The sequence below is a fragment of the Aulonocara sp. 'chitande type north' Nkhata Bay genome, linkage group LG4, assembly GCF_057382095.1.
Source record: "Aulonocara sp. 'chitande type north' Nkhata Bay isolate Kocher_YH1m ecotype deep benthic linkage group LG4, A_spYH_male_GT1.1, whole genome shotgun sequence".
Lineage (NCBI taxonomy): Eukaryota > Metazoa > Chordata > Actinopteri > Cichliformes > Cichlidae > Aulonocara > Aulonocara sp. 'chitande type north' Nkhata Bay.
Genome location: NC_141347.1, coordinates 5,508,478 through 5,532,507, shown reverse-complemented (window position 1 = coordinate 5,532,507; position 24,030 = coordinate 5,508,478). Strand labels below are relative to the sequence as shown.

At 45.2% G+C, this 24,030-nt stretch overlaps 1 protein-coding gene across 4 annotated transcripts; it reads left to right on the top strand.

Annotated features, from left to right (window-relative positions):
* The first annotated feature begins 329 nt into the window (after positions 1 to 329).
* On the top strand, positions 330 to 18,592 carry glyr1 (glyoxylate reductase 1 homolog (Arabidopsis)). Of its 4 annotated transcripts, XM_086288107.1 has the most exons (16): positions 330 to 450; positions 1,402 to 1,438; positions 1,519 to 1,598; positions 1,690 to 1,828; positions 7,578 to 7,688; positions 8,093 to 8,176; positions 11,319 to 11,372; positions 12,456 to 12,506; positions 12,675 to 12,748; positions 12,853 to 12,952; positions 13,106 to 13,216; positions 13,628 to 13,729; positions 13,863 to 14,025; positions 14,494 to 14,673; positions 15,946 to 16,070; positions 16,242 to 18,592. In XM_086288107.1, the coding sequence occupies exons 1-16, from the start codon at positions 413 to 415 to the stop codon at positions 16,314 to 16,316; spliced, it is 1,524 nt and encodes a 507-aa protein (XP_086144233.1). In that variant the 5' UTR covers positions 330 to 412; the 3' UTR covers positions 16,317 to 18,592. The 4 variants fall into 4 exon arrangements, with proteins under 4 accessions (XP_086144233.1, XP_086144234.1, XP_086144235.1 ...); XM_086288108.1 differs by lacking the exon at positions 11,319 to 11,372; XM_086288109.1 differs by lacking the exon at positions 8,093 to 8,176 and having other exon boundaries at positions 16,242 to 18,591.
* Positions 18,593 to 24,030: the final 5,438 nt, after the last annotated feature.

Sequence of the window (24,030 nt, the reverse complement as noted above, 5' to 3'; positions counted from 1 at the left end):
ACCCACACCCAGCGCCTCTCTCCCACCCTCCCTCCTTCCTGTGTGTCTTCAGGCAGCAGCAGAGTTGGTCGACCCTATGTGGAAAGCGCATTTTTGTAATAATGGCCGTTTGATTCGGCCGAGGCTTTGTGGCGGATCCCCTTCCCGATGTAACCTTCCCCGTTTCTGCCGGCCTGGGACCAGCGTGTGGCTCCCCGTGGCTGAGTCATTATTGTGGGTTTATATCGTTATGTATGGAAGATATGCTGTAGATATTGTGCACGCTGCTGTTGCTGCTGCTTGAAATGTGTAGTAAACAACAGAGCGACGGATGTGACGTACGAGAAAGGGGTGGGGCTGGCCTCACATGTGATTAGTGGGTGTGTGTTGTCTTTTCCTCTCATTCAGTGCGACGTTTTATTAAAGTTGTAAGATGGCGACGGTGCATCTGAGGATCGGGGATCTAGTGTGGTGAGTAACCTTTAGACAAGGTTGAGTGCTCCGGTTCCTGTCTGCGGGCCATAGAGCAGCGCTGCATTAGGACGTGTGGCAGTGATGTTTCTCCGTGCCGTAAACCAGGTGTAATCCTTGCAAGTGTTTCCCGTGCTGGGTTAGTGGATAGCCGACCCAAACAAATCGCTAACCGAGCTGACTCAGCCTGCAGCCGACGCTAGCTGCTGGCTAGCAAACAAGCTACAGTAACGGTTTAGACCCAAACTAGGCAGCTGTTTTTCCCCATGCAAACTTGTCTTTGGAGATCATTTTATTCCCCGTCGTGTGTGTGTGCGTGCAGACCTACGTTACACGGGCTCAGTGCCTCGGCTCGTGGAAATGTTGTGGTCTGCGACGATCTTTGCTAGCAGCGGAGCCTGAGCGGATGTCTGCGCTCGGCTTCCGTGTTACTGCGGGCGGGCACATTTGCAAGTTTTTCGTAAAGGCTTGATTTCCACACATTTGCGCATTTGTTTGTTGAGACCGTTACAAATGCACCGCGGGAAGGGTGGCAGACGACGCAGTTAGCAATCTGAGTGAAACCGGGCCGAACAAGTGCTGAGAAGGCGAGGGCAGTGTGCGGAGGCACGGCGACAAATCCCACCGAGCGCCGCGAGCTGAGCACGGGTACTGATCAGTACCAGCCGTCTGCGAATCCTGCTGTTAGCGCTCAGACTGCTGGCTCAATACTTTAGTACCGAATCAACACCGCGGGGGGTTGAGGCGGGCAGCTGATGCCACACAGACCTGGGAGTGATCCGCGCTTGGCCCAGTTTCTCTTTATCTGACAGTTCATGGAGTCTGACTTTCACTGATAATGTTAGCTGATGTATCGCGTCGCCAAAGCTCATTGTGGGACTGCTGAGCAGAGAGAGTACAGTGAACTGTGAAGATCGCGGGCTCGGTGCTGACTGTGTGGTCTTATTTCAGGGGGAAGCTCGGTCGTTACCCACCATGGCCAGGAAAGGTAAGGAGCCACAGCTTGTCCATGCCTCTGTTAAATTAAGAAAATGACGGTAACGTTACACCAAAACACTCTCGTTTCAGATAGTGAGCCCCCCCAAGGACCTGAAAAAGCCCAGGGGCAAGAAATGCCACTTTGTGAAGTTCTTTGGAACAGAGGACCAGTAAGTATGGATCATCAGCTTCATGTTCTGGCCAAGCATGCTGTGCCTTCTCCAGCTGATGCGGGAGAGTTGTGTGTCTGTGTGTCTCCAGTGCCTGGATCAAAGTAGAACAGCTGAAGCCGTACCATGCCCACAAAGAAGAGATGATCAAGATAAATAAAGGAAAGCGCTTCCAGCAAGCTGTTGATGCAGTGGAGGACTTCTTAAAGAAAGCAAAGGGGAAAGAACAGGTGAAGCACGACACCTAACACCGAGAAGATGCAGAAAAATCACAGTCTGCTTAGATGTAACCCTGTACGTGATGACTGGAGGTTTTAAATTCATAGCAAGCAGCACCACAGTAATTTGCCTAATTAATGCTGAGCCTTTTGCTCAGTGTCTTTATTCACATAGACTGTCACAAACAGGTGTTTGTTTTTCTTTGTTTTATTTCTTTTTCTTAATCGAGAACATTAAAAGGGACTCGTGTGCTGTTAATGGTCAGAGAAGTCTGTGGCCACGTCCCCACAGAGCCCAGGACCCACAGCTGTGGTGCTGCGTGCTTTTTATAAAACTGAGTTTGTATGTGGAAATCTTCACATGCTGATGATGACGATGGGGCCTAGTAATCACACTAAAACAACAGGAGCAGCAGGAGTTCAGTGCAGCCTGCTGCCCTGCAGGTTGCTGTTTACAGAGCATAAACCTGTAGCTACAGAATGCAGTGGTCACACAGGACAGTGAACGCATCGCTGGTCCTGGTCCCGCCTCCTCCTTACCCAGGTTTATGGAGATGAATCAGTCTGTTAGATACGATGCTCCTCTGGATATCCAGTGTACCTGCCGTTCTCACCCTCGCGAACCGTGTTGCGCATCACGTCGACTGGCTCGAGCAGTTCTTTGGGATTCCTGCTAGCTTTTTCCAAGAGAAGGTTTTACCAGTGATACAGGAAAGATGCTACAGACATTTTCTTTTACTTGCCCTGAGCTCACCGTCTCAACAGCTCTGACTGTTTGCTTGTATGGGAGTTACTCGTCCTCTTTGCATGCAGCCTCTGTGTTGGTCTGTTGATGATGTGGATGCCCAGGTTCTTGGACTTCTCCACCACATCAACATCCCACAGGTGGTGTATCCTTCCTCTTCCTTTTGAAGTCAGTCAGCATCTCTTTTGTCTGATTCACATCCAGAAGGAGATTCCTCCCGTAGTCCAGCTCTAGTACATCCAACCACTGCAGCTTTGTCACAGTGTCTGTAGGTGGCGTGACCCAGAGCTGTACTGAGAGTCTGAGGTGTGCACGATGAACCGCTGTCAGTAATCCACAGGATGTAGGGCTGTAGCTTCTCCGCTGAGAAATCAAAGGTGATCATCACCATGGAGATGGGAGTGCACTCTGTGTGTTATGTATGATTACATCATTTCCTCTGACATTTGTTTTTGTGTCTTTGTGAGCAAAGACTAGTCTCTACATCACCTTCATCACATGAGATGTGAGGGTCGGTGGATGATGTTTGGGCTGGTGTGGCTTGTAAATGCCCGATGCACTGAACAGCAGGTCTACTGCTCTTCTGTCTACAGCTGAAATGTTGTTGGCAGGTTGCTAATGTTTTATCCGGTGACATGCGATTAATGTTGCTGGTAATAACAATAAAGCATTAGGCTGCCATGTAGCAGGGGTGCTACTGTGGAGTGTGCAATGTCACATGCTCCCTCTGCATAGCTGCTGAGTGTAGATGTATCTCATGGGTCATGGATGTGTAAATGGAGCAGAGGTTGGTGCCTCATAGATTCAAATCTAAACAGTGTTTGAAACTCAAAACTGAAGTGCTGCAGAACGTACTGCACACTGTTCTCATCATTTCCTTCTTCAGTGTAACAAATACCAACATGGAGCACGTATGGAGAAAAATGAGCCTCAGTGGTTACAGCACGAGCCACGTGCAGTGAGTTGTGTGTAACCTTTGAGCGCATGCTTCAATCCACACACAAATATGAAGCCATCTGACCACACGTAAAACTATCCGGTTGTTCAGTCTGACGTCACTAGCCGTGTCTGGGCCTAAACTCCGCTGCAGGCCCATATATCAAACGATCACTATGGCATTACTGAGAGTTGAAAAACTATCTAAAGTCTTTCATCTTTAATAAAATGATCAGCGTTCTGCTCTACCAGGTGTAACAATTGAGTTTAACATCCAGGCATCCATGAAAACGGAATTTATGGCATTTAACGGAGTTAGAAGTTAGCAGAGAGTTAGCTCGCTAGCTTCTATCTAAATACAATATAGCATGTCCTGACTGCGGGGTTTTGGAAACAAATTAAAACGTACAGCTCTGTTATCACTTCCAGCATAAATGAAGACAGAAAACTAAACAGCAGTGACGTTTGTAGGGTTACTGAAGTTTGGCTAGCTGCTATATAATGATGTGCTACGTGACCGCTAGCGACACAGCTATGTTAGCATAATATAAACAAGCTAACTTTTTTTCCACTCGATAAAAGTTAACGTGAGTGTTCTCGGTGGTCAGGAACAAATGTAATCGCATGGCAGGATGCTGTAAAAGGACCAAACTTCAGCCAGAACAACTGAGATAATCCATCCACAATACGAGGTTAGTCATTCATATACTGCTGCATGGGCTGGGCTGTAGTTACATCCTAAGGTTTTAAAAACTGAGCTTAAATAAATGATTAGCGGTAATAAAAGCCGAGGGAGGTCAACAGGGATCACTGACTGTTTTAGGAGCTTTTTGAGATTAAATAGAAGAAAATACATAACATTAAACATGTTAACAACACAAAAGCCATATTAAACGCAGACTACTTTAGGCCCGCAAGTAGGATTCGTGGCGTCATCCCTGAACAACCGGATATGCTGATCATTTACGCACAGTTTAGGAAGTTCAGCTTCACAAATGGGATGCGTTTGTCTTTCTCTGCATCCAGCTGTCTACTGCATGCAACGTTCCTCTCCATCACTTACAAACCCTAAAATATGAGTGCACCAGTCGGCTGATCCGCACAGATCACATGCCTGCGTCGGATTCTGAGACAAATTTCATGCTGCCAGCTTCACACAGATCCACAAATGTAAGCTGTGTTCTTGTCCCAGTTCTGGGCTTCTTCTAAAGCTTTTAAGTTCCTATTTGGATCGATTCACCACAGATCGCCGTGACTCGACTCGGATCGACTGGTTTTCCGTTACAATCTGGTTCTACTAACGTGCGTGGTTGTCATCATAGCAACGTGGCCGAGCATCCCGTGGTGAAATTGATATGTGACATGGATTCCACAAAAAAGGTGGACATCGTTGTTGTTGTGCTTGTTACCAGTTTCAGACACTGTAAAAGATATTTGATTCGAATCTTACTGTTATCTAATAACAGCAGGCTAACACTAATATTAGCTTAATGACTAACCCTGAACATGTTAGCGTGTAGCAGCAGCTTATTTAAACCATAAGCTAACCTTCACAGAGTACTGTGTGGTGTCTGTAACCATAAATCTGTCCTTTGGTCGTTCTGTTCGTTTAGAAGAAGCCCAGATGTCCCAGTTTTACACTGGGTCTTGAATGCAGCTTACATTTGTGGATGTGTGTGAAGCTGGCAGCATGAAATCTGTCTCCCCACGCTGCCATGTGATCTGTGCATAACAGGCAGTTGGTGCACAGAGAAATGTTGCATGTGGCAGACATTTGTACGCACAGAGTTTTGAATGAGGAAACTGTCCGGACCTGAACTGAAGAAGTGATCAGTGTGTACGCCTTTGTATAGTAATAGTTTTACTGGTAGATACAGTTTGGAGCTGAGCTTCCACACAACACATGGATCCTCGTGGTGTGGTGCAGAGGGGGGTTCGTGGTGGATTAGGTTGGGGCTGCAGCTATCGAAGGTTTTAGTAATCGAGTAATCTGTCCTCGGTTCCATCGATAAATCAAGTAGAAGAATCCTTTAATTGTCACTAGGGCTGAGCCATATTATACAGTTTACGGTAATACCGGTACAATGTTAGGCAACGATGAGAAAATGAAATATCGCGATAGAATTTGGGTAAAACGCGCATGTGCAGTGCCTTTGTTGTCATACGCACATGGCCGAAAAAGCATGGCAGATTGAGTAAAACGGATGAACCAGAATTGGTTTGTAAAAATGGTGCCACTTGGAACTGGTTTGGTGTTTGTCCGGCAGATACACAACAAAGCACAGTTTTTTGTTTTTTTTTTTGTTTGTTTTTTTGTAGAACATGCAGGCGGCCGTCGTTATTGCCGTATTTGTCGCACTAAGGTGCTCGTAAATCAGAGTAATCTGGGTCCCAAACTCCGTCCCCTTCAGGTCCCAAAGTCAAACAACACTGCAGCATCGCTGAGAGTTAAAAACTGTCTAAATTCTTTCATCTTTAATAAAACGATCAGCGTTGCTGCTTTACCAGGTGTAACTATGAAGTTTAACATCCAGGCATCCATGAAAACAGGATTTATTACATTTATCAGAGTTAGAAGTTAGCAGGAAGCTAGCGGAAGTTAGCTCGCTAGTTTCGCTAGTTACCTAAGCATGATATTGCATGTTCTGACTGAGAGATTTCTGAAAACATTCAAACGTACAGCTCTGCTATCACTTCCAACATAAATGAAGACAGGAAACTAAACAGCGACGTTTGTAGGGTTACTGAAGTTGGGCTAGCTGGTATATAAGGATGTGCTACGTGATCGCTAGCGACACAGCTATGTTAGCATAAACAGTGAAGCTGGAGGATGAACACTAACACTTTTCCCCTCAAAAGTTAACGTGAAGGTTCCTGATGGTTAGGGACAAATGTAATCGCATGGCAGGATGCTGTAAACGGACCAAACTTCAGTCAGGAGAACAACTAAGATAATCCATCCACAATACGAGGTTAGTCATTAATATACTGCAACAACATGGGAATAGAGCCGCTGTGATAGAATACAGCATTAATGAATCGATGGGACAGAAGTGGAGGAAGCAAGAAGAATGAGTTTAATAAAGTTTGATTTATCTGACTGCTTTGTTTCGCTTAATGTGCCTTATAATCCCGTGCACCTTATGGTCCGAGAAATACATATTTGACTTTTTTATTTGGCACACTGCAGTTTAATGTTGCAAAGCTCCTCTTTTTAACTTCAGTGGATATTATACATGGTTATGCTCAGGATATGTCAGCCCATTTCTACTGGAAATGCCTTTTGGTTAAACTTTCAGCAAGGAATTTGCATTTGCACTGTTACATTTTTATAAAGCTTTAATGTACATAAAAACAGCTGCTTGTTTAAGTGAAAATAAATGGATGGTTTTTTTTTGTGCTAGTAAAGTTGTTCATGTTTGAGTTTGTGTGTAAGCCTCTAACACGGTGGCTGCAGTGAAGAAGCCAGCGTGTGCTTGTGTTAATTCAGTGGCTCAGAGTTTTACTGGTACATTTTATTGGCTTGTGAAAAATCTGAATCTAATTTAACGAACTCAGCATTTGATATTATTTCACGTTGAGTCTGAAACACGGAGCAGCTACAGAGGTTGCTTTTCCTCACGTCGGAGTTTGTTGATCAGCTGTTGGGATGAAGGACTCGCGCTAGCTTTTTCCGGCTGTTTTGGAAAACACATTTTCTTTTGGCTCCGCCTCTTTGCGTTGAAATGTCCCAGTGTCACCATCACTGCTGCTGTTGGGTCTGCGTGGGCTCGTTGTTGTCACTCTGTATTGGTTTGCTGCTACCAACTATGTTTCCACTGCACGTCTGTTTGTCGTGGCAAATGTGCACTCACGTTTCCATGGTGACAGTGGTGAGAGCCGCGTGTTAAACAAAGCATCGAGTCGAATTTTTCATTTACAGAATTACTGGATGAACGGCTGCAGCCCTGTTTGTTACTATTTTCAGGCAGATTTCTCTCCATAAACGTAAACACGTCTCATCACTGAGACTTTTCTCACGACATGTGAATAAACACATTCAGTTTGGCAGCTCAGTGACACTGTGTGTGTTTTTGAAAGAACTCAGATGGCAAAGGAGACTCAAAAGGAAAGAAGACGCCCAACAAGCCACTAAAAATTCTGGATGAGGATGATGAGGACCTCAGTGCCCTAAAGGACCCCTCTGAGAAGGTCAGTTCAGACGCTAACACCACTGTGAAGATGACTGTATTTTATTGTAAAGGTTAAAAACGGTTCCCTTCCTGTCAGTGCTTGTCTAAAATATCAGAATCAAACCTGCTTGGACTGTTTTTGAAATATTATTATAAAACAACACCTGAGTTACATTTTGTAGCCACAGAAACAAAGAGTGTGGAGGACTAGTGAGTCAAAGTGAACCACATCCAGCTTCCATTGCTGTTCACAATTCATCTGTTTCCTGTTAAGAATGTGTGATGGTTTAAACAAACCAAAGTAAAAATAATCCAGTCGAGTCTCCTGCACATGATAGAGACAGCGCCCCCTGCAGCAGACGCTGACCTCTGCAGATTTCTCACTGATTTAAAGGTGAATATGTGTCTTTTTTCCTCCTTAAGGACTTAGCTGACTCTGACCCCGAGCCATCCACTATTGAGAGGCTGGGGGCTGGACCGGGCTCAGGATTCAAATGGGAAAGCAGCGTAGGTGAACGCCCCCTCCCACCAAGCCTTGTCTTGACTTCTACCTGACCTTAATCTTTGGCTTTAATTCACCAGCAACTGCAGACCTTTCCCTTCTGGCTTGTTTGGTGCTCTCTGTGACTGCTCAGATTGTTTGCTGTGATCTTGAAATGGTCAGCAAGCCTGCGTGCAGGGCTCAGTGCCACATGGAGCTTTGATTAGGGCTGGGCGTTTTGACTGAGAAATATTATAATTCAGATCATTTATCAGCACTGACACCACAGCAGAGGCCTTTGTGTCAAAGTAAGTGAGCATAAAACAGAAAAACATGAAGCAGATTTTCCTGGCCCGACTTTTTACAGCAGCCTTAAAAATATTCTGCAGTAGAACAAAAACTGAAGAAAACCACGAATCAGCATCTGAACATGACCTGATGCTGCTGAAGTCACAGAGGTTTGATTAGAGACACAGCTGAGAGTTTTGTAAAAGTTGACATTTCTTCAGTATTGACAGCAGAAATGAGGCTTTCTCGTCCAGAGTCGTTTTTGAAGTTTTGCTGTACAAATAATGCAGAAAACAGAGATCTGAGACTGGAAGCTGTTCCTGAAGTACACAGAGAGACAGAGCTGCGCAGGAAGTGAGATCTTATTGTGGCGGAAGCTAAACAGCCAAAGTCCGAGTGAATTAATGACGATGTTGATCAAACATGTAGTTTGATCTTCTTTTGCTGCTGGTTCAGTGAATTTTGGTCCGAGTGATGAAACCTGCAGCATCAGAGTCTGTGAGGTGTCGGCGTTCAGCAGCGACGTGTCTGCACACGTGCTGTCGGGGCTCCATCCACGCTCCGTGTTTACATCTTTGTGCACAATCCGTCTTCCTGCTCTCATTTACTGCTTTAGCTGTTTGGTGGCGGTGAAATAGTTTCGTGAGCTTTAATCCAAGTTTCTGGCAAAATACATTTATATTTAAAAATGGATTTAGGATTGAATGAATCGATGTGGCTTTATTCAAGCTAAACTCGATTTGAAACCGAAAATCAATTTTTTAAACCCTCCGTAGTTTTAGTTTAGTTGGCTGCCTGCTCCCTGACCTTCACTGACAGGTTAGGAAGCAGGCAGCCTCGGAGGTGTCATGAGGACCGAGCTGGTCCTTGGTTATGGGATGTGACCGCGCTGAATGAAATGCCCTTTGACAGGTTTGTATGTGTACGTATGCAAACGGCTCACCCACCAAAACAATGCAGACAGTAACAGTTTTTATTTGTCAGTAAACATTTGGGTGGGTGAAGGTGTCCAAACGTCAGCCTGCTACTGCACGTTACAGCTAATTATTGTCCCAGGAAGCAGTTCAAGCCCCCGTGTTAGTGCAGTGAGAGCCAGCGGCTCCTCAGGCTGCTTCATCACGCTTCCTTGTTTTAGTTTCCAGTCTATGCAAAACATCCATTTCCTCTTTGTCCGTCGTGTTAGGCAGAAATAACTGCACGTTCCTTTAGTCATGTAAAGCTTGTTCAATCAGTTTTTGGCTAAAATGGAGCCGTGAACCAGTCTGTAACTGGGGCCTCGTCACTGGTTTCTACTTTTATAGAGAAGGACCGTGAACTTGTGGGGTCACCTCATTTTAATAGAAGTATCAGAGTTCAATCTGCACTTTGTGGCGCAAACTAACACACATTTCCATGTTAACGTTGTCCTGCTTTGTAACTCCAGTATGCTAACGTTCACAGACAGAAGAGCTGCATCGTCCTCTCGTAATTAACCAAAGTTATGAGCGCCAGCTAGATGCATGCAGCATGCAGCACTTGTTACAGATCTGAATCTTATATTTCTATTCATTTCAGATGGTGTGTTTTCTTTTTACCCCTTTAATAAGCCGTACCAAGGGCCACCTTAAAAACCAGGGCCACGTGTATGTTTGCATCACAGATCCGCTGACGGCTGCCTCCATAATAACAATTACAGCACTGTGCAAAAGTCTGGAGCCACCCTTTATTTCTTTAGATTTTACTACTGAGGAGCCTTTTCAGAGCTGTTCGCCCCTCGGCTGGCTGATAAGGTTTTGTTGTCACCCTGTCGGTTGTGCAACGGCGACTCCTTGTTCCTAGAGTATTTAAAAGTAGAATGGGAGGCAGAGCCTTCAGTTTTCAGGCCCCTCTTCTGTGGAACCAGCTTCCAGTTTGGATTCAGGAGACAGACACTATCTCTACTTTTAAGATCAGGCTTCAAACTTTCCTTTTTGCTAAAGCATATAGTTAGGGCTGGACCAGGTGACCCTGAATCCTCCCTTAGTTATGCTGCAATAGACGTAGGCTGCCGGGGGATTCCCATGATGCATTGAGTTTTTCCTTTCCAGTCACCTTTCTCACTCAGCATGTGTTAACAGACCTCTCTGCATTGAATCGTTAGTTATTATTAACCTCTGTCTCTCTTCCACAGCATGTCTTTATCCTGTCTTCCTTCTCTCACCCCAACCAATCACAGCAGATGGCCCCGCCCCTCCCTGAGCCTGGTTCTGCTGGAGGTTTCTTCCTGTTAAAAGGGAGTTTTTCCTTCCCACTGTTGCCAAAGTGCTTGCTCACAGGGGGTCATCATCGTTGGCGTTCTGTGTTATTGTAGGGTCGACCTTACAGGATAACGCACCATGAGCCGGTTGTTGTTGTCATTTAATGCTGTATAAATAAAATTGAATTGAACCAAATATTCTCTTTCAGGCTCATTAGAGTAGTACAAACTTACATACTGTACTTCATGTCTGTTTACAGCTGTTACACCTACTTCTCATTTTCCTAAGATAAAATGAAGGAAATAAGGTGTGGCTTTAGACTCGTTGCTGCTTCCCCAATTAAGCCCGAAATTCATAAAATCATAAAACTGGTGCTCTGCAAGAGTGTATCTCTAAAATGTCCATGTGTGAGAGGCTGCAGGTGAGATCATTACAGGCGTGGCTGTGGGAAGATGGCATGATGCAAACACCACCGCGCCTTAATGTGCTGTGTTGATGTTTACCTCGAATGTTTTCTTTTAAAACACTGTAGAGTGCAGACAGGCTGCCAACATTAGCTTTTAATGCAGGAGCTTTAGAACATGATTGAGTGGCTCTAACACTGTAACCTGTCAGATCACTGCACGTCTGTATGAACACTCATCCACTGCACTCTGTGTTGTAGCCTGTGAAGGATGATCCACATTTTCACCACTTTCTGCTCAGCCAGTCTGAAAAGGTAAGCAGGAACATGTGGTCAGAGGTTTCCATATACTCCGCATAGGCATGAATGACGGCTCATTTAAGTTTCTAATGTTTTTTACAACAACAAACAGGAATATGGTTTCCATTTATCTAGAATGTTCTCTGATTCGCACACCTGCACCAACACCAACACCAACATTTGGTTGCATGCTCTGGAGCCATCAGCACTCCGGAGTTCGGTTAAATTGGTTGGTTTGGTTTCTTGGCATGGACCAGTGTTTAATAGGTCTGAGGTCGGGCCTTTGGGAAGGACATTAGGCTGCTTTTCAAAACCAGTTTGTGGTGTGTTTGGGATCATTGTCCTGTTGGAAAACCCAATCGTGTCGGAGGTTGAGGTTTTTTATTCCATTCACTCTGTGCAGTGTGCCAGTGTCGATGCTGCCTCCACCGTGTTTGACAGGTGGTACCGTGTTCTTCATTTTGAAGGCCTTAGATCTTTGTCTCATCTGGACTTTAAAGTTTGTGCAACAGCAAACATGAGTTTAGCTTGAAGGTCAGTTTTGGATCAGGGGCTTCTGTCCATGGTGACTCGCTGGGACTCCACAGTTGTTGGCATTAAGATGTTAGTAGGACATAATCTCCACTGGAGAAGAGTTGTTTTTAACATCTCCAACACTTCAAACCTGATGAAATTCAATATCTGGTGTAAGATTTGTTTCACTGACACATTGTTTCTTATTGCAGCAACCACCAGTTAGTCTGCAACACAAACTTCACTTCTACACTCACATGTTTTCATGTCTAAGTTGGTCCTCTAATAATTCAGTTAATTAGAGGAATTAAAAATGATGAAGTGTGTTTATAAAGCTTGCTGTAGTGGCAGCTGGTGACACTGTCAGTTATGTACCAGTTACTTGATGGCGTATGATGATTCCTGGTTCTGTAAGGAATGTGATGCAGATTATCTCCTCAGTCTGTCCACTTTGCTGCTTTTAGCACTAACTGATTATCGATTGGTGTGAAATGAAAACATGTTGTATGAATTACAGCTCGTTAAAAACGACTCGTTTTAAATATAAGTTGCATTGTTTTTACTTTGTCACCTCTGCGCCCACAGCCAGCTTCGTCAATGGAGCCCATTAGCAAACGCCTGAAGATCATTGAAGAGGTAAAAGCAATAATGTAGGCTGCTTTGATTTGCTTGAAATGATTGTTCATTGGCAGGAACAGAGACTTGCATGTGTGCACGGTGCATACCAGGCAAAGGACATGTGATTAATTTTTTCATTTAGTTCCCGTGAGTGTGATTTCTATAGATTTGCCTCTGATTGTGCAGGTCACAGGGTCAACATCTATCCAAGCAGCAGACAGCACAGCGATCAACGGCAGCATCACACCCACAGATAAGCGGTATGGCACATCCTCGTCACAGGGTTACACAACACTGTTGCTAAATTGATCACAGGGCTCGTTTTCATGCTTTGGTCTGTATGTTCTCGGCTTCTGCTCTTCAGAATAGGCTTCCTGGGTCTGGGGCTGATGGGTAGCGGCATTGTTTCCAACCTGTTGAAAATGGGTCATGTCGTGACAGTGTGGAACCGCACTGCAGAAAAGGTAAACGCACTCATGGTCAGCCAGTGGCTGCTGTCTCTAACACGATCACATTCAGTCAGATTATAGGTTCAGCAGTATTAAAGCGCCCAACGTGGACGTGGTTGGTTGAAAGGGGGTGTGGCTTGCTGCTGATTCCTCCCTGCTATGTTTCAGTGTGACCTGTTCATCCAGGAGGGGGCACGGTTAGGCCGCACTCCTGCAGAAGTGGCCTCCATGTGTGACATCACCTTCTCCTGTGTGTCTGACCCTAAGGCTGCCAGAGACGTGAGTACGCTGCACCGTGGCATGTTCAACACCAGTCTGCAAATAACAAGCTAACGACAGAATAAACGTGAAGAAAAATCAAATGGATCCATGATTTCATGCATTCATCAAGTGCACAGAGATTTCCAGTCAGAGACTGAGTGGGTGGGGATTGTCATGGGTGAAGTGGGCGGGGCTATAAATGAACAGAAAGGTGCTCTGACTTTTTGAGTCACTGGCGCCAGCTGGTGTTTCACTGTAAGGAACATGGGTGTGAACGCGGCTCTTTGATGGATGTGACAAAGTTGTTCATTGAACAGGTCGTTGATATTTATTTAACTCTGAATCACACCAACAGTTATCGTGTGAGGCAAAGACACTAATGCAGATCAATCACATAGCTCTATATTCACATTTCTGTCTTTTATGAAGTTGGTGTTGGGACCCAGTGGAGTCCTACAAGGAATCAGACCGGGCAAATGCTACGTAGAGATGTCTACAGTCGATCCAGAGACCATCACAGAGCTCTCACAGGTAAACACCAGCATGATCCAGTAAATAAAATGATTTTAAAACTGTCTCATGCTGCCTTCATCTCGGTTAGAAGTACCTACAGTAGGAGCAGCTGAGTGTATCAATAAATTCTTATTCAGTATTTGAATGTCAGGTGATCACGTCACGCGGCGGCCGCTTCCTGGAAGCTCCGGTGGCAGGAAGCCAGCAGCTGTCCAACGACGGGATGCTGGTCATCCTGGCAGCTGGCGACAGGACGGTCTATGAGGACTGCAGCAGCTGCTTCCAGGCCATGGGCAAGACCTCGTTTTTTCTGGGTACGGAAAGATCGGCGTCCAGTACACTCAGCAAGGCCCACGCAGAAGACGGATGAAGTGTTGGGCTTTAGACATCCGAGGGGACACACATGAAGCAAAAGGAACTTGAGTTATTTGTGTGCCTTTGTCTATCAGTCTGCACCAGCCCATATCGACAAGATGAAAACATGAGAACTGCTCCTTTGTTATTAATCCGTGGCTGTCTTCCTCAGTGTCTCTCTCCCATCTCTCGCCCCTCACCCCAACCCATCGCCCCTCCCTCAGCCTGCTTCTGTGGGAGGTTTCTTCTTTCCTTCCTTTAGCACCTTGTTGTGATCTGGTGCTATGTAAATAAAAATTGTAGTGAATCATTGTAGCCAGTGCAGACTGATGGCACAGAGGATTTGGGCCAGATTATAACTGTGTGTGTGTGTGTGTGTGTGTGTGTGTGTGTGTGTGTGTGTGTGTGTGTGTGTGTGTGTTTTTAAGGTGAGGCAGGGAATGCTGCAAGGATGATGCTAATCCTCAACATGGTTCAAGGCAGCTTCATGGCCACTATTGCAGAGGGGCTAACATTGGCACAGGCCACGGGCCAATCACAGCAGACCTTCCTGGACATCCTGTGCCAGGGTCAGATGGCTAGCACCTTTGTGGACCAGAAATGCCAGAGTAAGTCAACACAGAGTGTGACGTCACTGCTCACTTTGATTTGTTGTCATCAGGGCTGCCATGATTAGTCGACTAGTCACGATTACGTCGACTATCAAACTCGTCGACGACTGATTTAATAGTCGACGCGTCGTTTGAAGCTTTGTAAGATCCCAAAAGACGCAGGAATAAGTAGCAGGATTTAAGAGTGTAATAACGGACTGAAACAGAAGATGGCAGCACTGCATGTACAAGGATGCCAGCTGCCGTTAAACAACAAGAAGAAGAAGAAGCTGTGTCCGGTATCGTAGCTGTGTCCAAATTCAGGAACTGCATCCTCCTGTGCCCGCATTAGTAGGCCGGTTACGTTACAGCGACACGACGAAGACGGTCCAAATTTGAAGACTCCGACAAATGAGCCCTTCATGTCCCCAGATTTGAAGGATGGGTGGGGTGTATACTTCGTGGCCCAACCTATCCCAGAATTCATAGCGCAGCCCAGCTCAGTTTCCAACAATGGCGGCAGCTAGTTAGTTTTAATATTACTCTTATTATTCTTTCTGGGTCACAAAATAAACGTTTAACATATTTTCAGGCGAGAATGTAGCTGTGTAAACCTCAAATATCTGCTCAGTTTATCAGGACACTGCATATTTTCAAAAGCGCTCCGACGTTTTCGGAGACGTCTGTTACCCACTAGCTCGATAGCTAGGCGGGGGCTAGGCACTTTTTTCAGTATTTTATTTGTTCCTGAGTAAATCGGTTTGGCTGAGATTAAAGTTATAGTTTTTACACAGCTGAATAAACATCAAGCAGACAGCTGATTATCAGAAGTGTGAGATGCTCGAGGATTTACTTTATATTTTAGATAGCAAGAAGTTTATTAAACTTCACCAAAACAATCTGCAGATTTCATTAAAATTTAATAAACTATCATCTTGTCTTTATTTTTAATTAGCACAGACCTTGAACACTTCAAGCTGTAAGCTAATGATAGTTATATAAGAGCAGAGCTGCTGGTGCAATAAGCTGTAGTTTTACGTCCAATGGATGATGATCTGATTAGTCGACTATCAAAATAACCGTTTGTGGCAGCCCTAGTTGTCATAGTGTAGTGGCTTCGCCTAACAGTCAAAGATCCGTGGTTGAACTGGGGAACGTGCCAAATCGAGACTGCAGCTTATTTTTTCTTCTTCTTTTTTTAGTCTTAACTGGGACAAAAACAAGTCCCATGAATATCAGGAGGTCCTACTGTAACCTAGCCTGTAATGACCGTCTTCCTGCCCCTTCCAGATATTTTACAGGGCAACTTTAAACCAGACTACTATTTGAAACACATTCAGAAGGACCTAAGGCTAGCCATCTCCATGGGCGACATGGCCAACCATCCAACCCCGATGGCTGCAGCTGCCAACGAGGTACAGCTCTCACAGCTTTCTCCTCTAAATTTCTGTAATTCTTTGTGGTAAAACTTTTCTTCTCAGAAATGAAGTGTTTCCTGCTCATGTTGCTTGTCCTCTAACATATGAGCCTTGGGGCAGCAGAAACGTTTTTTCTCCGTTGTCCAGCCGTTGTTTTCTGTTTTGCAGGTTTATAAGCGGGCCAAGGCACTGGACCAGTCGGACAATGACATTTCAGCAGTTTACAGAGCCTACATTCACTAGAGCGAGGTGTGGCCTGGCCTGTGGACCACACAGTCTTTGATCCCTCCTTTTCTCCCTTTGTCATTAAAGGTTTTTTGTTTTTAATTTGAAACTTTTATTTTATTTTTCACCCCAGTGCCAGCCGCGTTACCTGCCCGCAATTCCGGGACTGTAATTCCGTGTTTTAGAGGCAACATTAAGCATTGCACTGACTGTACTGTAGGAATTTTATGCTGTAAGAGTGCCAGGAACGAGGCTGAACTACTGCACTGCTGCAGTTTGCCGTCAGAGGGGCGCTTTGCCTCGTTCCTGACATCGTTGTTATAAAACAGTATGAGTAATGCTGGGCGCTACTGTCAAGCTAAACAAATTGCCATGTGGAATCAGAACCCTAACATATTTGAGTTTTCCCCCTTTTGTTTAATTATCTGTGTGAGCTCTGCTCCAGAAATCCATGAGAGTAAGCAACAGAACATGCCACTGCATTGCCTTAATATTGTAACCCCTCGGGTCCTTCGACAATACACGTATTTATTTATGCCTCTTTTAAGGTCTTCTTTGTGCAGTTGGCTTCTTCCCGTGTGTAACCACAGAATTTAGGCTTTTCCATTAGTGTGATTTTGTTTGAAACAAGTGGAGGACAAAGCTGCAGATGTGCCGAGGCCTTAAAATGCAGATGTTTCTCCTCATGGTTTGAGATTTCCACTTTTGAAACGCTTCGGCCTTTCTCGTGGAAGACTTTGTTTTTCCTCTTTAAATATATGAACCTAGATCGATCCCGTTTGAGCTGACAGCTCAGTGTTGAATCGTTGTTAGGCGCTAGCGTTAGAGCCAAGCTAAGGCCAGAGTGACACTTAAACTGTAGGCCCTGTAGACTTTAGTCAAAGCAGACCAACACACAGGTCGTTTTAGACACTATTTGTTACATGACTGTGTTCACTCAGTCTGAGTCTCAATGCTTGATATTGATTTGGTCGGCTGGCCTCAATAAAATTACGAGCAAACAAAGTGGGCGGAGGTTTGACTGTAAAGGTCATCACAGGCTGGCACAACACAACTGATCAGTGAGGTTTGTGGCCCAGCTTGTGACAGATGATCATTAAAATGAAATCCCAAAGAGATGTTGGAGGTCTCAGTTATAGTAGTTTATCTACAATATGTTACTGAGTGTTTCATGTATTTAATGTTTGGACTCAGATCTTTGTGATTGCAGCATTGGCTGTGTGTGTTGGCCCTGACAGGCTCCAGCCACCCAGATAAAGACAATTACTGAGATGGTGAGGGAACAACACGGCCCAACACTGTATGAATCCATCACAGGCCCCGTGGGCCAAGCTTTGACTTCCCAACATGATATGAAGCCAGCTCACTGGTGTCCTCACAGGGCTTAGTGATTTTAGTCTTATTGGTACCCATGAAGACCTCTGCTATGTAGCATCAAACGTACCTGCTATCAGTAAGACAGCGTATGCAAGTACAAATGTGGCACAGTAGTGAGGTTTTCTTCTTCTCTGCTTCAAACTCAAAGATGCGACATATCTTCTAAGACTGACAGGGCTCGGCCACCAGTCAACCAAGGGGATTATTCTGATACTTTAGGGTGTCGGCGGCGTCGTGTTTGAAGTCGTTAGTCCAAGTTTATTCTGTCCCATATGTTCAGGAAGTGCTGCGGCAGGCCTACAAACATGTGAGGGTCATTTTTATTTTCAGATTGAACATTGAAACCAAATGGCTTTTGAAAACGTGCGTCTGCACCACCAGGTTGGTCTACTGTATCTTATCCAGTATGACATGAAGAAACCAAAACGGGCCGATCACCCACCAGTTCATGGTTTTATCATCTGAGGCTACACGTTTGTCGAAACGTAGTTACCAAGCGATCTGTGAGAAACATTTTGTTAGCCAAGGTTAAGTTTTTAATTTTGGTTTGTCAGACACGCTCTAGACTTCAAAGAGCTGTTTTTAGAAGATGTAAATAGCACATTAGGATAAGTAGGGTTCCTTTTCTATCTGCGGTAATCAGGATTAATGAAGAAGCTACTTTTGGTTTTGACTCTACAGAGCGAATGTCTAACATCTGTGTCTTAATACTGTAGATTGCTCAGTTCAAATGTAAATGGTTTATAAATATATGGCTTATATAATCTGGCTTATTGTGATGGAATAATGACTGGGATCCCATTGATGCAAGGTGGGAGGAACTTTGGGGCTATTTATGATTTTGTGTACATGTGAAAATATCAAGACTTTTGTGCTGTTTAATAAATCCTAAACTCCTAATTGCTGATGTGTACGTGTGCACTGACTGTTTATCTCCTGCTAGTAATATCACACTGTTCATTTGAATATGCTTTGAGCAGTCTGAGAGGCCAGAAAGCACAGCTAATGGTTATGACCACAGTGTGACATCGCTGGATGGTAGGGTAACACACCGTGTCACACAGGTCCTCTCACACTGGTTTGTTGAACCTGGCACTGTTCACTGTACTCACATGGCATCCAGTCATCAGATCTCAGCCCAAAGGAGCACCTTTAGCCACTGGGGATTCATTCCCCTAAAACTAGGTTTGTATTGAGAGGTGCTGGGGTTTCAGTTGGGACTTGGATGCCCTAAAAACATCAAAAACATCTTAGTTGAAACAGTTGGACTCTGTGTATGAACTGCTGAATCTCCGACTCTTCTCCAGTCCCAATCTTATCAAAAGTAACTATAGTAATCACAGTATGCAAATCCTGTATAGCAGCTAGCCTAACACTTCAGAGCATCAAATCCTCATAAATATGAAAACTACAGCTGTTCCTCTGTAATAGCCACTGAATTCTGACACATCATCTAAAACTCTAAAAATACGGTCATTTCACTTCATCAGGCCTCAAACAGGTTTTGAGCCACCAGAGGATGAACTTGTCCTTTCAGAGCTAAATGTAACTGATGTGGGCACATCCATCCATCATCTTCTGCTTATCTGGGACCGGGTCGCGGGGGCAGCAGCCCAAGCAGAGAATCCCGCTCGCCAGCCACCTCCTCCAGATGCCCGAACCACCTCAACTGGCTCCTTTCGATGTGGAGGAGCAGCGGCTCTACTCTGAGCCCCTCCCGAATGGCCGAACTTCTCACCCTATCTCTAAGGGAGAGGCCAGCCACCCTTCGGAGGAAGCTCATTTCCGCCGCTTGTATCCGCGATCTCGTTCTTTCGGTCACTACCCACAGCTCGTGGCCATAGGTGAGGGCAGGGACGTAGATTGACCAGTAAATTGAGAGCTGCATCACTGCAGCCGCAGCACCAATCCGTCTGTCGATCTCCGGCTCCCTTCTCCCATCACTTGTGAACAAGACCCTGAGATACTTAAACTCCTCCACTTGGGGCAGGAACTCATCCCCAACCCAGAGTGGGCACTCCACCCTTTTCCAGCTGAGGAACATGGCCTGATTCTCATTCCCACTGCTTCACACTCGGCTGCAAACCGTTCCAAGGCAAGCTGGTGGCCATCACCTGATGAAGCCAACAGAACCACATCATCTGCAAAAAGCAGAGATGAGATCCTGAGACCACCAAAGTGAAAGCCCTCCGCCACTTGGCTACGCCTAGAAATTCTGTCCATAAAAATTATGAACAGAATTGGTGACAAAGGGGCAGCCCTGGCGGAGCCCATCACCCACACCCATACTCCCGGAGCACCCCCCACAAGACCCCCCCCCCTCCCGAGGGACACGGTCGAATGCCTTCTCCAAGTCTATGGCGTTATTTTTGTGCCACTATTCTGAGCGCACGTAAAAAAGGTTTGCAGGTGCAAGTTTTGCATTTTGAGGAGAAATTTATTTTGAGCGAAGAAAAGCTGAATTTGAGTGAACAAAATTCATTGCTGCATGCAAAAAATGTATATCCGTGTTTGCTATTATCCATATACACACGCACAACAGCAGCCCCTCTCGCTCAGTTTTTGTATTTGCGCTCGCAATGTGTCGCTCACGCTCTCAACATTTCTGCCCGTGCACGCTCAACTCTTTCTGTACACCGTTATATTTGTGCCACAAAACCAGCCAATCACAGACTTGAATGCAAAAAAATCTGATTGGCTGTTTTTGTCTCCAATCAGCTCGAAAGGACGAAATGCAATATCCCAGAATCCATTTCGTCCAAAGCTCAAACGAGGCAGTGGCGGAGGAACACAGAGTGGCGGAGTTTGAAATATTACTCTTTCTGGGACACAAAATAAACTTTTAAGATATTTTCATGTTAGAATGTAGCTGTGTGAACTTCAAATATCTGCTCGATTTATCAAGACATCACATATTTGCATAAGTGCTCCAACGTTTTCGGAGATGCCTGTTACCCACCAGCTGACCGGGTGGGAACTCGGGTTAAACATATTATATAAGGCTGAACTGACAAAAAAATCACCGACTACACCACCAGGTATTATTGGAAAAACCATAAAGCCTTTGAACGAAAACAAACGCTGTTGTGACAGTGATGTACACTGTTTTGTTGGTATATATGTATGATTTGTATCACCTTCATGTTTCCAGCTTTACAGCTGTGGCTCCAGCAAACATCAGCTGATACTAGAAATTAATTTTAAATAAATTCTAACAACAGCTGATCAATTTTGAACTTGCTGCTGTTGTTGTTTAGCGCAACATCCGCTGGTTTCCTGTTTCTGGCGCAAAGTGGGAGATAAACAAACAAGAGAGACGATCAGCTGATCATTGATCAGTTTCATGATTGAAGTAGCAACAGGAGAGGGAGGGAGAATGAGGAGAGAAGAGGCAGCTAAGACACAGAATAACTCCAGCTTTGTGTCTTTTTTATTCTCGCTGAAGTCTTTTCCCCTCAATACGGATGTATTGTAATTGGTCCAGCCCAGAGTTGATTATTACCAGTTGGCTAATCCACCACCTTTCATTGTTTATACCATTACAAAAACAAACAAACTAACATAAAAATGAAAAATCACCATTGGCCCACCGGGCAAATGCCGGGTAAATGCCCAATGGCCAGTCCAGGTATTCGGTCAGCTGGTGGGTAACAGGCATCTCCAAAAGCGTTAGAGCACTTATGCAAATATGTGATGTCTTGATAAATCGAGCAGATATTAGAAGTTTACACAGCACCATTCTCGCATGAAAATATCTTAAAAGTTTATTTTGTGACCCACAAAGAGTAATATTTCAAACTCCGCCACTCTGTGTTCCTCCGCCACTGCCTCGTTTGAGTTTTGGACGAAATGGATTCTGGGATATTGCATTTCGTCATTTCGAGCTGGTTGGAGACGAAAACAGCCAATCAGATTTTTTTTGCATCCAAGTCTGTGATTGGTTGGTTTTGTGGCACAAATATAACGGTGTACAGAACGAGTTGAGCGCGCACGGGCTGAAATGTTGAGAGCGCGAGCGACACATTGCGAGCGAGCGCAAGTGCAAAAACTGAGCGAGAGGGGCTGCTATTGTGCGTGTGTATATGGATAATAGCAAACACGGATATACATTTTTTGCATGCAGCAATGAATTTTGTTCACTCAAATTCAGCTTTTCTTCGCTCAAAATAAATTTCTCCTCAAAATGCAACACTTGCACCTGCAAATTTTTTTTACGTGCGCTCAGAATAGTGGCACAAAAATAACGCCATACAAGTCCACAAAGCACATGTAGACTGGATGGGCAAACTCCCATGCGCCCTCGAGTATCCTCGAGAGGATAAAGAGCTGGTCCAGTGTTCCACGAAGGGAGTTGTTTAACTGACTCAGTGACCTCGCCCCCAGAGATTGGCGGGTCATCCCCTTCGTCCCCAGACTCTGCTTCCGCCACGGAAGACGTGCCAGTGGGATTGATGAGATCCTCTTAGTATTCCTTCCACCGTCCGACGATTTTCTGAGTCGAAGTCAGCAGCACTCCACCCGCACTATACACAGTGCAGGTAGAACACTGCTTTCCCCTCCACAGTCGCCTGACAGTTTGCCAGAATCTCTTCGAGGCAGTCTGAAAGTCTTTTTCCATGGCCTCTCCGAATTCCTCCCACACCCGAGTTTTTCGTATTCCGCTTGGCCTGTCGGTACCTATCAGCTGCCTCCGGAGTCCCACAGACTAACCAAGCCCGTTAGGACTCCTTCTTCTTTCGGCAATGGAGGTGCTGAACATGGTCCATTCGGACTCAATGTCCCCAGTCTCCCTCGGAATGCTGTTGAAGCTCTGCCGGAGGTGTGAGTTGAAGATCTCGCGGACCAGGGCCTCTGCTAGACATTCCCCGTCACCTGATCCCACTCACCACCAGATGGTGAGCAGTTGACAGCTCAGCCCCTCTCTTTACCCGAGTGTCCAAAACATATGGCCTCAGGTCTGGTGATACGATTCCAAAATCGATCATCGACCTGTGGACTAGAGCGTCCTGGTGCCACGTGCACTTATGGACACTCTTATGTTCGAACATGGTGTTCGTTATGGCCAAACTGTGGTTTGCACAGAAGTCCAATAACAAAACACCGCTCGCATTCAGATCCGGGAGGCTGTTCCTCCCAATCACGCCCTTCCAGGTCTCACTGTCGTTGCCCACGTGAGCGTTGAAGTCTCCCAGCAGGACAACAGAGTCTCCAGGGGGGGCACCCTCCAGTGCCCCACCCAGGGACTCTAAGAAGGCTGGGTACTCTGAACTGCCACTCAGCGCATAAGCACAGACGACAGTCAGGTACTGTTCCCTGACCCGAAGGCGAAGGGAACAAACCCTCTCGTCCACTGGGAGAAACCCCAACATACCAGCAGCAAGCCGAGGGGATACCAAGATACCCTCTCACCAGGGGCAACTCCAGACTGAGACAGAGTCCAGCCCCTCTCCAGGAGACTGGTTCCAGAGCCCAAGCCATGCGTTGAGGTGAGCCCGACTATATCTAGCCGGTACCTCTCAACCTCATGCACTAGCTCAGGCTCCCCAGATAGCAAGGAAACATTGAAACAATGTTGAGTCAATATCAGGCTGTGTCATTGAATCAACGTTGAAGTGTGACGTTGACCTAACGTCACTCTTGCACCCTTTTTTAACGTTGAAACAACGTCAGGTTTTGATGTTGAATCAATGTTGAAACCTGACGTTGATTCAACGTTATATTTTCTAATACTGCTGACATTGAAACAATGTCAGATTCTGATATTGAAACACTGTTGAGCTATGGTGTTGATTTTCCACCTCTTTCGCATATTTGCTTTTTATTAAAACAACAGTTAAATCATGACTGGAAATCTACCTTTCTTTATAGGTATTTTAACCAATACTAAACTACTGCATGTTTCCATCAATACTTCAACCACCTAAACACATAATTGTACTTATTCCTTAAATTGGACACCCTTTATAAAAAAAAACCCAAATGTCTCACAATGTATCATGTCAATATTATTATCCTAAAATAAGAAAGCATTGCATGTGATGTAACAGAGAAAAAACATAAACAAAAAAAGGTCAATAGGCATGTTTCGTTTGCTAAATACTTTATTAAAAGACAGTTTCCTATTTACGTTTATATGATTCACAGAAGTTTGTAATTTTTTGCATGATGTGCGTCCTGCACCACCCAAATGATCTGGGGCGTATCGGAGCCATTTCTGCACTGCTTGTGCAAAGACAAACTCGGACATAGAGTTTGCCCCTAACTGCTGCGTCAGGCTCCAATCAAGGCAAAGCGTCTCACCTATAGACACATTTTAAAAGATGGAATTAGCGTGTCTCATGTCTTAAATGTGTAT

Excerpts from the sequence above, each read along its gene's own strand:
- glyr1 (XM_086288107.1), top strand. The coding sequence starts at position 413 with ATGGCGACGGTGCATCTGAGGATCGGGGATCTAGTGTG. Across the intron at positions 1,599-1,689 it reads TTCTTTGGAACAGAGGACCA|TGCCTGGATCAAAGTAGAAC; the intron begins GTAAGTATGGAT and ends GTGTGTCTCCAG. Across the intron at positions 14,674-15,945 it reads TGTGGACCAGAAATGCCAGA|ATATTTTACAGGGCAACTTT; the intron begins GTAAGTCAACAC and ends TGCCCCTTCCAG.